This window comes from Pelodiscus sinensis, chromosome 4 (assembly GCF_049634645.1).
Source record: "Pelodiscus sinensis isolate JC-2024 chromosome 4, ASM4963464v1, whole genome shotgun sequence".
Classification (NCBI taxonomy): Eukaryota; Metazoa; Chordata; order Testudines; family Trionychidae; genus Pelodiscus; species Pelodiscus sinensis.
In genome coordinates this window covers 111,873,474-111,887,033 of record NC_134714.1, presented here as the reverse complement: position 1 = coordinate 111,887,033, position 13,560 = coordinate 111,873,474, and the positions used below count along the sequence as shown (strand labels likewise).

The following is a 13,560-nucleotide window of genomic DNA, read 5'->3' as shown; positions in this document are numbered from 1 at the left end:
TTACAAAACTGTTACCCTACTCCACTGCAAAATCCCTTCCCACAACTGCACAATGCTGTGACCTCTTTTGGGAGGCAATATTTCTAGGGCTGATGTGTAAGAATAGCAAATACTGCCTCCTGGATGTACTGTGAGTACAAAGGCAACGTGGGGAATTGTCATATGCACCTGTCTGAGTTACATGTGTCTGTTTCAACCCATCTGGAAATAATAGCCATCCCCACTGACTACACTTGGCAGAGAAAGCCAAGCAGGGGAGAAAGCATAGAGGGCATAGGGAGATATGTGCTAAAGCTGGAGAAGCACACTCTTTGTGCTCCATGCCCTGCTCTAGAGTTTCACAAGCAAACTCTTCATGTAATTTTCACCTTGGGGAGCAGAGGGGAGAAAAGAAGGAAGGAAAGGACAGATGGATGAATGTTTGTCATATCACTTCATGCACTTTTGGAAGACATGCCACTGTGATGGAAGGGCTAAAAGACCCTGAAGAGAACTGGACAGAATTGGATCCCCCCACAGACAATTCACGGACGGCACACAGAGTGTGAGCCTTGGTGGCTTGGAGGGAAGCAGTTTCAGCCTGCACTTGCACTCCTGGTGGAAGCGTTGGGGTGTGCGTATTCATGTAACCCAGAAACTGTATGGCCCAGTCAAATGCATCTTGACTCCTTTAGAATCTGTTAAGAGAAAAAAATGTTTCTGAAGAAAAAGGCAACTTAGCTTCATTCATAAAATCATCGATTAGGGATGGAAGAGACCTCGGGAGAGGGGGAGTCATTCTCAAGTATCTCTATGATGTTGCGCTAAATCAATATTGGATGATTTATTCTGGATTATGAGACATTCTGCAAATTAGATATATAATTATTGGTGTGGCTTTTCTCACTGTTCAGAACTAACTTCCCCTCTGACTCCTCCCTGGCCTCTCTCCATGCATCCCTTCAAGGTGCTAGGCTTCTAGCCTGTTGTGGGCTGGAAGCCCCCAGTTTCCCACATTCAGAGTGGCCCACATTCATACAGTCTGATTATTCAGCAGGTCTGACTAGGTGCAGCTACCTGCCAGTGGGAGCCGTGACCAGGTCTATTCAGTGTTCCACTACTGCACAGTGAGAGAAAAGGGAGCTGAACGCAATAAAAGGTTTACACACATTCCTCCCTGACCTAAATCTTAAGTAGGCTGAGCTAAACCCAGATATCGGTGAGAGTCCTGGGGAGCAGACTAAAACCCTAGAGATTGGAGGATGGTTTTTCAGTCTTCTCAACACGCTCATTCCCTGTGCTTCAGGGACTGCCTCTTTATCCTTCTTAAAAGTTCTTTGTTCCAGTTTGCTACCTGTGTTCCTGCCCCACCTTTGCCAAGCCAGACTGTTGAGCTCAGTATAGCTGGATGTAAAACTTCAAAATGTGTGACATTGTCCTTTAAGTATGGTCAATACGGCTGTCTGAAGCTAATGTTCCCTTTCCTGTGTGTCTAACCTCTGCTTGAATTAATCCCTTGTAATCATACAACAAATATCACAATAATCAGCAAACAAACAGAAGGGATATATATAATTATAGTTGTAAAACATAAAGGCATCTCCCATTATTTAGTCTCAAGGGAACTGCCCTTGCTGCTTAGAGGTAGCTCATTTAACTGGTGAATGAAGTAAAAAGTAGCCCATGGGTTAGTCTTGCCTGCTTCTCTGTAATATAATGCAAACTAAAATCAAGTTGTTTTGAACATTCTAACAGACTCTCAACGTTCTTTTGAATAGGGAGGATTATCATTGATGGCATAGACATCGCAAAGCTCCCTTTACAGACACTAAGATCCAGGCTGTCAATCATTCTCCAAGATCCTATTTTGTTCAGCGGCACAATCCGGTAAGCACCAAGCACAAACTACAAGAAGCAGTCAGGGTTTATGTTATCACCGAGTGATTTTTTTCACAGAGCAGCAGCAAATTATGTAGTTCAGGGGCCTCCTGCTCCACTTCACCTAATGAAAAGAGGGGAGCATCATCTTTGCTGTGTGCTCCTTCCCATGTGCCCCTCAGAGCCCTTTTACAGCAACTGCACCTACTTCACAGGTTGGGAAGGGTGCTCATTAAGGTGGAACCTGGGACAAGTCACTGTCAGTGATCTGAGCTGACTTCTGCTGGCTAACCCCCGGACCCTGATGGTAGCAGAAGACTGTGCGACTGGCATTAAGCAACCCTTTACAGGTGAAGTGGGGAAGGCATAGGCAACGGGGATAGCCGTGGCCCATAAGAAAGGAGGGGACCCAGGGAAGCTGTGCAAATGGGGTTCAAGTTCTGTTGGTTTGGAGCTTAGTGCTCTGTTAGGGTTCCAGGACCTTTCCCCTTTTCCTCCTCCATGAGGTTCAAAACCTTTTCCTAGGTGGGGAAGATGAAATGGAAACTCAGAAAAGAGAACTTCAGCGTTTCCAAGAAATTCATCCCCTTCTATGACATTTCCCACAAAAAGGATAGCCTGACCCTGAATAAAGAATTACGTTGCTTATGTTGGCTAGTCTGGGCATCAAAGGAATTAGAGCAGTTTCATGTATAATGATTTATAAGCAGCTGAAGTTTGCCTATATCATCTATAAAAAAAAAAATGGGACTTGGGCAGACTATTTCCTACACTCACTTGAATACAGTGTGAATCATTTATATCAGAAGATAAAATGACAATATATATTTGTTTTGTTTGTTTACTTATTCAGGGTTTTATTTAGGCAAACATTGGACATTAACCAGGTATACAGTAGAGGTAACAAGTAAACCAAAGATTGCATTTGCTGCTGCGAGTCTCTTATTCCTGGATAATGTTATATCTTAAGCAGCATGATAGGATACGAAAGGGATTAGCACTTGTCGCTGCCTATTTTGGGTGATAATAGGCTAAGGATGCACTCTGAGTGGTTGATAACAACTGTTGAGTACTTTATGGCTACTGTTGTGGTGATGCCTTCTTGTGTTTCATAATTCAGCATGATGTTGGTCATTCTGTGTGTCACACTTTGGTATTGTAAAAATGAAAAGGGGGTTTTAACCACATATGGGGTGTGTCTAGACTACATGCCTCTGTCGACGGAGGCATGTAGATTAGCCAGATCGGCAGAGGGAAATGAAGCCGCGATTAAAATAATCGCGGCTTCATTTAAATTTAAATGGCTGCCCCGCTCTGCCGATCAGCTGTTTGTCGGCAGATCGGGGCAGTCTGGACGCGCCGCGCCGACAAAGAAGCCTTTCTTGATCAGCACAGGTAAACCTGGTTTCACGAGGCATACCTGTGCCGATCAAGAAAGGCTTCTTTGTCGGCACAGCGCGTCCAGACTGCCCCGATCTGCCGACAAACAGCTGATCGGCAGAGCGGGTCAGCCATTTAAATTTAAATGAAGCCGCGATTATTTTAATCGCGGCTTCATTTCCCTCTGCCGATCTGGCTAATCTACATGCCTCCGTCGACGGAGGCATGTAGTTTAGACGTACCCATACATATAAAAGTGTGTGTGTGAATTTGGTGTTGTAATTCACTTTTAATTGCATTTAATCCTAGATTTAACTTGGATCCAGAAAAGAAATGCACAGACAGCATGCTTTGGGAAGCCTTGGAAATAGCACAACTCAAACATGTGGTGAAAGCACTACCAGGGGGACTAGGTAATACCTCCTTTCTTTGGGAAATGTTCAGTTCATTTACATTTAACATTTAGTTAGTAACTTACATCAAAATGGCTGTTACTATTGCAATTTAGGATTATGCAGGCTGGCCCAAGGTTTTTTGGGACTTTGTATGAAGTCAGACTGATGTGCTAGGACCCAACTCCCTTGCCTGTTTTACCCTTCGCCTGGGTAAACATATAAATGACTGCCTATGAGATGCCAATTTAACCCATATTGAGCTCAATGGCAAAACTCCCTTCAACTTTAACACAGCCAGATTTTTACTCTTTATCTACAGTCCTATGGCCGGTGGCATACCCTCTATGAATGCCACGTATGCATTGCAAACCCCAGAAATAATTTCTAAAAGAATATGAAGAACCTGATGAATGATGTTTGTGGAACAGTTGCTTCCAGCCCCCAAACCACAAGAAGTACACAGTTTTGTAGAACAAAACTGAAACCTCCACACAGCATGGAGGTCGCATGCAAATGTAAAATTGCATATCTTATTTAAAAAAGTCATGGTACACCCATGACAGTGACAAATAAGTCTAGTATATGCAAATAGATATAAAGGTAATTGAGGTATAAAGGAGTTTGCAAATGGAAACATCAGATAACTTAATCCCCTGGTCTACACTAGGAGATAAATTCAAATTAAGTTACACAACTTCAGCTACTTTGACTTAAGCTACTCAATTAATGTATCTTAAATCGAATTTTGGTACTGTCCACACTTTGGGAAGTCAAAGGGAGCACGCTCACCCTTCGACTTCCTTTACTCCTTGTAGAAGCAGGACTACCAGCATCAACAGAATCACCCCCTCAGTCCGAATTAGCGTGTCTTCACTAGACCTGCTAATTCGAACCCCGGAAAATTGACTGCAGCCGCATTGATCTTATCTGTAGTGTAAACATAGTCTTAGGGAAAATGATTCTCTTGTGTAATCAAAAAAAGATGGACACACAAGCTGGCAGTGGGATATAATGCCCCAAGCCATACACACAATTAGAGAAAGACACTGTTTCTGGAAATAAAATGAGCCTAGCAATCCACATGCATAATAGATTCAAAGAATACAGTATGGTTGGAGTGGTACTATGAAAAGATACACTAGAAAGAGAGATACAACCTGTCACATAAACATGTTAAAATAATGTTAGTATTCATGAAATTGTTTGAATGCTGCACTGTGTGGTGATATGTGCCGGAAGGCAGCATTTCCCCCAGATTATTTTTCTCTTGAAAGAGCAATGCTTTTGAACTTCTTTGGGGAAGGAAGGGGGGAGGGTTAAGTCTCCTTTAGAATTCCAGCATTTCTTGCAAGCTACTTTCACTGTTGCAAATGCATTTAAGTACTTGAGATGAGAGCAGTACTCAGACACATCAAATAAATCTTAGAATAGGAAAATGCATGTGTGCTGACTGAAATGTTCAAAACAAAATACAGGACTATGTAGCACTTTAAAAACTAACAAGATGGTTTATTAGATGATGAGCTTTTGTGGGCCAGACCCACTTCCTCAGATCAAATAGTGGAAGAAAATAGTCACAACCATATATACCAAAGGATACAATTTAAAAAAATGAACACATATGAAAAGGACAAATCACATTTCAGAACAGAAGGGGGATGCGGGGGTGGGGGGGGGAAGGAAGGTAAATGTCTGTGAGTTAATGATATTAGAGGTGGGAAAAGGTAAATCTATATCCTTTTCTGCTGTCCTTTTGATGAATAGTAACATACTTCACGAGTACTCCTGCTGAAACCAATGGTACTACTCCATGTGAATAAAGATGGCAGAATTGGGAGTCACCCGCAAATTTATTATCTTAAAAATTCTTAACGCAAGTATATCTTACTTTGTCAACATGCTCTCTGTGCTCCCCTCCCCCCGCAGCAGCCTAAATATTACTTTTGTTATCCAGAGGCCATAGTCACAGAAGGTGGAGAAAATTTTAGCCAGGGGCAAAGACAGCTGTTCTGCTTAGCACGGGCATTTGTGCGGAAGACAAGTATCTTCATCATGGATGAAGCCACAGCATCTATTGACATGGCAACGGTGAGTTCGAGTTTCAAGGTTTTTTTATATTACAAGTGCTTTTTCAGCGAGAGGAGCCACATTGTTGTTAGTAACCAGAGATGAAACGTATGTGAAATAATCCTACTTAACGTGTAAACACAAGATTCCTTGCAAGAGTGTTTACAAACTGTCCCCATCATACATATTGAACCATATATGAAAGTCACTGTTAATTAGTCTGACAAACCTATCTAACCAGAGTCCCTCAAACACTTCTATGTAAAATTGAAGCAGTGGTACAAATGTTTTTCATTGACAGTTCAGTTTCCTAAAGTAAATACATCTTCAGAGCCTCAGCTATGGCAGTCAGGGGAGGACAAAATTGACTGGCAATGTTATGCCTCCCACTTGTACTAGCCAAGCATAAGAAGTTTCTTGGGGAATGCTGCAGCATGATTAAGGGGACAAGTGATGATGTTTTCACCCTGCAGGTGGCTTAAAATAAGGTCAATTACAGGCAGTCCCCGAGTTATGCGGATCCGACTTATGTCGGATCCGCAGTTACGAACGGCGCCCGTCTCCCTGGTCTCCAGCAGACCAGGGAGAGGAAGCAAAGCGGCGGAGCACGCGGGCAGCGGAAAGCCCAGACGCGTCTGGGCTGTCCGCTGCCCGCGTGTTCCCCCGCTTTGCTCCCCGTCCCCCTGGTCTGCAGACCAGGGAGACGGGGAGCAAAGCAGAGCAAAACCACGGAGCCCGAGGGCAGCAGGACAGCCACGGCGCGTCTGGGCTGTCCCGCTGCCCCCGTGCTCCGCGGCTTTGCTCCGGACGCCTGTGGTACAGCAGCTGGGGCGCTGCCGGTTGGTCCTGTAGCGCCGCTCTGGGCGCTACTGGACCAACCCGGCAGCACCGCAGCTGCTCTGCCCCAGGCGTCCTGATTCAGCCACTGCTGGTCAGTTTCAGCAGCGGCTGAATCAGGACGCCTGGGGCAGAGCAGCTTGGGTGCTGCTGGGTTGGTCCAGTAGCGCCAAGGAGGATAAACTGCACACCAGTACTACCCACTTGTTTTAGCCAAATAAAATAGAATGTTCTAAGATGCTTTGTCCTCAGTTACGTTAATCTCTTTTATCAAAGGTTGTCATAAAGTATGCTGAGCTCCTCAGAAGATGCTAAATAAGTTCAGAATATTATTATAATGGTTTATTATAGTAGTAACAAATCTTTAGTACTGGTTGGTGTAATTTACTGCTCTGTAGAGTCTTGAAACTGTGGTGCTGAGGGCCAAGTTATCAGTTATTCACCAACCTTTTAAAACACATAGAATTGTGATGTATTAAGCAAGCAGTCCATTCACTGGGGCATGTGTATCTTAGGAAAAGATAATATGAAGATAATAATTCTAATGATGTAGCCTGCTGAGCATGGTCTGCACGAATGTGTTTACCCATTGCTTTTATGTTTATGAATAGTGTGATGATAGCTAAGTATTTTAACACGGTCTTAAAGACCTACTCTGCTGGTGAACCGGCCAGGTATATCTAGCAAAACACACATCCCAGTGCTACCAACAGTACCGAGTGTTTTGTAACATTCTATTGCTTTCAGCAGGACAGAAAACATGCTCAGCACAGAGGCCAGCATAGAACAGGACTGGCAGCAAAGATAATTTAAAACATAGTCCTCAACTTTCAAACAGTCATAGTAATAATTGCCCTTCTTTGTAAAGTGCTTTGGGGTCTGCAGAGATAAAGGACTATGTAAGAGAGAAGTAACATGGTGCTTGGTCCTACCATAAATAAGGAATTGAAATACTGTAGGGAACCTCCCGCCCCTTGCATTTTGATGTAAATCAAATAGAAAGGGGTAGATGGTCTACTCTAGATGGTGCCTGGTCATGAGTGCAGGGGACTGGACTTAAACTCTCAAGGTTCCTTCCTGTTCTATGATTCTTGAACCGCTTTAATCTGGCAACCCTGGGAAACAGTATATGCCGGATGAAAGATTTTGCCACTGTGAGGTCTGGGCATGAGGGGATGGGGAGGGGCATTTACCTGCTGCCCCACGCATAAGGGCACAGGTGGCTCCACACTCTCCACTGCTATAGGAACAGTGGGAAAAAGCCTAAGGGAAGCGGCTCTGCAGGCCACTTGCCACCTGGGAGGAAGGAAAATGGCAGCGTGCAAAGCCACTTCCTCCTCCATTTTACGGGCGTTCTCGGATTAGGGACGTTCAGGGTATGGAGGTTCAAGTGTGGTAGTATCATATTTCTGTACATTGTGGTTGCTTAGTACCTCAGGCCATGTCTATACTAGATGATTACTTCAAATTTACTAAGTTCAACTTCTGGGCACCTGATTTTAAAAATTCGAAGTTCCATGTCCTCATTACGGAGAAGAATCGAATGTAGTCCAAGGCAGGCTTCGTTAATGTGGACACGCTACCTCAGACTCAGAGCCCCAGGGAGCACTGTGGGGAGCTGCAGGAGGCCTCCTGGAGGCCATTTAGGGTGTGTCTAGACTACATGCCTCCTTCGACGGAGGCATGTAGATTAGCCAGATCGGAAGAGGGAAATGAAGCCGCGATTAAAATAATCGCGGCTTCATTTAAATTTAAATGGCTGCCCCGATCTGCCGATCAGCTGTTTGTCGGCAGATCGGGGCAGTCTGGACGCGATACGCCGACAAAGAAGCCTTTCTTCATCGGCACAGGTAAGCCTCGTGAAACCAGGTTTACCTGTGCCGATGAAGAAAGGCTTCTTTGTCGGCGCATCGCGTCCAGACTGCCCCGATCTGCCGACAAACAGCTGATCGGCAGATCGGGGCAGCCATTTAAATTTAAATGAAGCCGCGATTATTTTAATCGCGGCTTCATTTCCCTCTTCCGAACTGGCTAATCTACATGCCTCCGTCGAAGGAGGCATGTAGTCTAGACACACCCTTAGTTTGAATTAGTGGCACCGGAGTGTCCACACTAAGTCTTTCAGATTTATTTCAGATTTACAAGTTTAGGAATAGCATTATTCCTCATGAAAAGCAGGACTACAGGGTTCGAATTCCAAGGCCTCTTATTCCAGAATAATGGGCATGGTAGTGTGGATGCATCGCTTACAAATTTGACCTTGCAGGGGGTTATTTCGGACTAAAGTCCTAGTGTAGACCAGGCCTCACAGAATTAAGCCCATTCTAGATGATCATTCTAGAATACTTCAGCATGCTGTTAATTGCTCATATTTTTATATCTGTAAAACTATATAGTATTAATTGTTTCGCACTTGGTTTTTTTATGCCTATCACTGTAGAATCTGTCATTTAAAAAATAATAAATATTGTTCCTTTATTCAGGAGAACATTCTTCAAAAGGTTGTAATGACTGCATTTGCTGACCGTACTGTGGTAACCATAGCAGTAAGTACATTCCATGTGGATTCTTCAAATGCATGTATTTGAAATGTAAAACAATGCATCATGTACTTTGTTTACTTCTCTAAATTCTCTGGTCTGTTGCATTCTAATATAGCAGGGTATGTCTACACTAGCCCCCTAGTTCGAACTAGAAAGGCTAATGTAGGCTTTCGAAGTTGCAAATGAAGCCCGGGATTTAAGTATCCCGGGCTTTATTTGCATCTTCCCATCCGGGTGCCATTTTTAAATCCCCTTAGTCCAAACTAACTGCCCGCGGCTACGTGTGGCAGTCAAACATTAACTCGAACTAAGTCCTTAGTTCGAGTTAACTGTTACACCTCGTGGAATGAGGTGTAACAGTTAACATTCCACGAGGTGTAACAGTTAACTCGAACTAAGGACTTAGTTCGAGTTAACATTTGACTGCCGCGTGTAGCCGCGGGCAGTTAGTTCGGACTAAGGGGATTTAAAAATGGCGCCCGGATGGGAAGATGCAAATAAAGCCCGGGATATTTAAATCCCGGGCTTCATTTGCAACTTCGAATGCCTACATTAGCCTCCCTAGTTCGAACTAGGGGGCTAGTATAGACATACCCGCACTTATTTAATTAAAAATTACATTCATTTTCCATTTAAACCATTTATAAAGTAGTTCATATATTTGTATTTTAAATACTTAACATGCAAACCTGAACTGTTTTCCACAATGGTAATTGCTATTGTCTTCAAAGGGCCACATATAAGGATATTGTATCTATATTGTCTATATTCTGTCATTTATTTTAGACCAAATTCAACTATTGTCTGACTCCACGTACTTCAATTGTACACGCCTATCAGCCCTTATTAACTCATGATACTTTAAGAACAAAAATGGCAATATAGCACTTTGTTGTTGGATAAGCTAAACAAAGAAATAAGCATGTTAGCAGCTTTCAAAAATACTATTTGGTTTTGTTAAATGTAATCACATTTGTTAGTCAGTGTATTCTTAAAATGATCACGAACAGTAATAACTAGAATTAGTTAATAAAGATAAGACTTGAACTGAACCAAAAAAAAAATGTACTTGACAAACATGTCATTACTGATAAATATCTTTCAGTCCTTTATTTTCTAAAAATAAATATGCCCTTAGGCAATGAAATAAGAGGTCATTATATATTTTAAAAAATGTTAAAGCTATATTCTGATTCACATTGTGTATAAATAAAAGTCAGGAAATTCATAGTCAGAGTTACCTGGCCTTCTTGCATGTAATATTATGTATTAGTGTACACACTATTATTTTATACATATCAAATGTGTCTAATAAACTGTAGGAATCATAATTTAGAACTTCATGGCTTCTCTACATTTTCAAGTAGTGTTGCACTGATTTTTTTGCAGTCAGCTTCCTTGTTTTGTTTGGGAATGTGTGGAGGGGAGGACTTTTTGGCTTTCTTTGTATTTTTTTTAAAAGTTGCCAGTACACACACATTTTTATTAGCCTCTGGGTTCGCTAAGATTTTTTTTAATACAAAATGAATGCACAATTATTTTTAAATAAGCTTTTTATTACAACCCCTATTGTAAATGTAATTCCAGCTGCTACATTTGCTTTAGAAACACAATTGGCTTAATAAAGATGAAGTGAAAAGCATATGTGTGTCCACACTTAGTTATCTCAAAATACTGTGAAATACTGCGAAAATGCATCCGTAGCCCTGATCCCGCAGATGACTGCAAGGGGAAAGTGTCCCAGGCTTGCACAAAGCTCCGTTGACTTTATTAATGAGTACAGAGATCCACATCCAGGGAGTCCGTTTCAGGACTGGGGCCTAAATATACATACATAATTGGCATAGTAATGAGATTTCACTAAATTGGATTGTCATCTCTCTCAAGCTTGAACTTTGATAGGAACACTGATTTCTAGAAGTCTGTCTTATCTTGCACAGTTATATTCAGTACACTGAACTTGTTTTTCATTTGTTTACTTTACAGCACAGGGTACACACTATTCTGAATGCAGATTTAGTCATTGTAATGAAGAGAGGGGTTATTTTAGAGTATGACAAACCTGATGTTCTGTTGGAGCAAGAAGACAGTGTGTTTGCTTCTTTTGTACAAGCTGATAAATAACAGGATAAAATGAAGCCTTTCAAAGTGCAATTGTATTAATCGTTTTCTAATTATGTAAATTACCTGTAAATAAAATATTGATTATTTCATAATAAAAGACTGAGTTTTCTTCCATTCTTGAACTAACCTGAGTGAATCTCTGTTAACTGTTAATTAATTACCCATGTTCATTTCCTTTTGTTTGCTGAATTTTTTTGCTACTTAGGAATACTGAATTGAGTGATTTGAAATGAATACTTAGCTGAAATGTGGCATAATGTATTGCAAATATGAACAACTGACACACAGTTTGTTTTATTACAGTACTAATAATGAAACCTCGGCTGATAATTATTTCATTACTAATTTTTTTTTCTTGGGAATAGCAGGTGCAACTCTAAGGAAACTGCTCTCTCTCCATATTTACAGCAATAACCACTTTGTCTCAAAAGTTGCAATCCCAACTCCCTGCTAAGAAATGGTTCTAGAAACTAAAGTGGCTTGGGGCGAGAAAGAGATACTTCACAGCCTTAAGGTGTCAGGTAGTCATGCCAGGAGCCCTTGTGAGACTATTTTCCTATTTGCAGTATATATTGAAACAATAAATTTTCAACACAGCTCCTTTTCTACCATCACAAAGATCAGGATAGGATAGGTAGTCAGCATGAAATATGAAAAAAATATGCAACTGTGCAGTAAAAATAGTAGAAATTAATAAACTGCTGGTGTCTCACAGTTTGGATGTGGAGGAATGCTTCAGATCTATAATTCACTGGGGCAGTTGTAATACCTGCATTTTTTGTCAGGATCTGGTTATCCAATACACCCCCACAATGATATTGTGTAATTCACTCTTGCAAGTGGACCTTTGTTATGCCATAGATAATGCTAAATTTATCCCTATTCTGTATACCACAAAGTACTAGCCTAGACAATAGATAAGAAGTGCATCAAAGGTGGTTTGTTTTTGTTTTGTTTTTAAAGCATTGATCTCCTTGGCCTACCACTCTCTGAGGCTATTAATAATTCCCTTTCTTTCTTTATAAAATATACTGTTACTCGCTGATGCTGATCTTGTTCCCTTGGCTTCTGCTATACTACATTGCATCCAGTAAGCGTCTTTGGTCATTAGCCAGGCCCCTTATTCTCACTCAAGCTATCTAGCTTCAGTCTGTATTGAACTGTGCTATCTAGAGATGTAGCCAAAATCTTGGATCCAAAGACCCCTCCCAAACTCTGAAGACGTTCAGAATCTGACGTTCAGAAACTTCAGAGCTTCTTTCACAGCCCTATTGCTAACCCTGCTCCCATAACAGGTCAAAGCAAAACCATGATCTCTCTACGTCTAGACAGCGGTGCTATTTTGGGATACCGGAAGTATTCTGAAATAGCTATTCCGCATCTTTAAATGCTCCTGATATTTCGAAAGAGATTTCAAGATAACAGGCGCTCTATTCCGACATCCCTGTAACCCTCATTCCACGAGGGTTAAGGGACATTAAATAAGCTATTTCGAAATTAGATCGAAATAAGACACACAATTTGCATAGCTCATATTGCACATCTTATTTCGACCTTCAGATACAGTGTAGATATACCCTGAAGGACCCAAACTTCTGGATATTTTAAATCTAGATCTGAATTTTGAAATTCAGCCTCCTCTCTGGAATTATTAATTCATAAGATGAGATCAGAAAGACTTTGAAAGTACTTTACTCACACAAATGGAGTGAGCCTGGGACAGCAAGAGAAGAGTATTCCTTTTCTCTTGCCCCCTTCTAAGTATATTCAAGAAATGTATTGGGTGTCTCTTCTGAGACATCGTGTGCTTTGCTGATGCTCCCCCTTTGCTATTTTAACACTCTATTGATCAGCATGAACTAAAACACCACCTCCCAGCACTCTGTCTTTCTAGTCTACTAGTCTATATGGGTATGTCAACACAGCAGTGTTATTTCAGATATAACATAGGGTGCATCTACACTGCAAGCTGTTACTTCGACATAATGTCAAGCTGGAGGACTTCTTACTCTGACTCCTGTAACCCTCATTTCACGAGGAGTAAGGGAAGTTGAAGGAAGAGTGTTCTTCCTTCAACTTCCTGCTGTGTAGACAGAGCCAAAAGCCGAAATAAGCCATTTCGACTTAAGGTACACAATTGACATAGCTGAAGTTGCATAGCTTTATTCAACTTTAGCCCTGCTGTGTAGACGTGCCCTGTAAGTCCTCATTCTGTCTTCATAAGTGTAGTGTCTGGACACATTACAATAATGAATTTAGTGGTGAGGCACATTCTGCAGGCCAGACATGACCGGGGATATCCAGATGGAGTAATGTACTACACTGTCATTTTCAAAAGACTTGGTTTTCTGCAACCA

The 13,560-nt window shown here is 41.7% G+C and overlaps 1 protein-coding gene across 4 annotated transcripts in view; it reads left to right on the top strand.

The window, feature by feature from the left end:
• ABCC8 (ATP binding cassette subfamily C member 8) overlaps positions 1 to 11,300 on the top strand; it is a 133,663-nt gene extending 122,363 nt beyond the window's left edge. For all 4 annotated transcript variants that reach the window (XM_075928081.1, XM_075928079.1, XM_075928080.1 and 1 more), the window contains 5 exons: positions 1,758 to 1,866; positions 3,547 to 3,650; positions 5,587 to 5,720; positions 9,020 to 9,082; positions 11,066 to 11,300. In XM_075928081.1, coding sequence (XP_075784196.1) covers positions 1,758 to 1,866; positions 3,547 to 3,650; positions 5,587 to 5,720; positions 9,020 to 9,082; positions 11,066 to 11,203 — 548 coding nt within the window. In that variant the 3' untranslated portion in view covers positions 11,204 to 11,300. The remainder of the gene's footprint in view (positions 1 to 1,757; positions 1,867 to 3,546; positions 3,651 to 5,586; positions 5,721 to 9,019; positions 9,083 to 11,065) is intronic.
• The last annotated feature ends 2,260 nt before the right edge of the window (positions 11,301 to 13,560 follow it).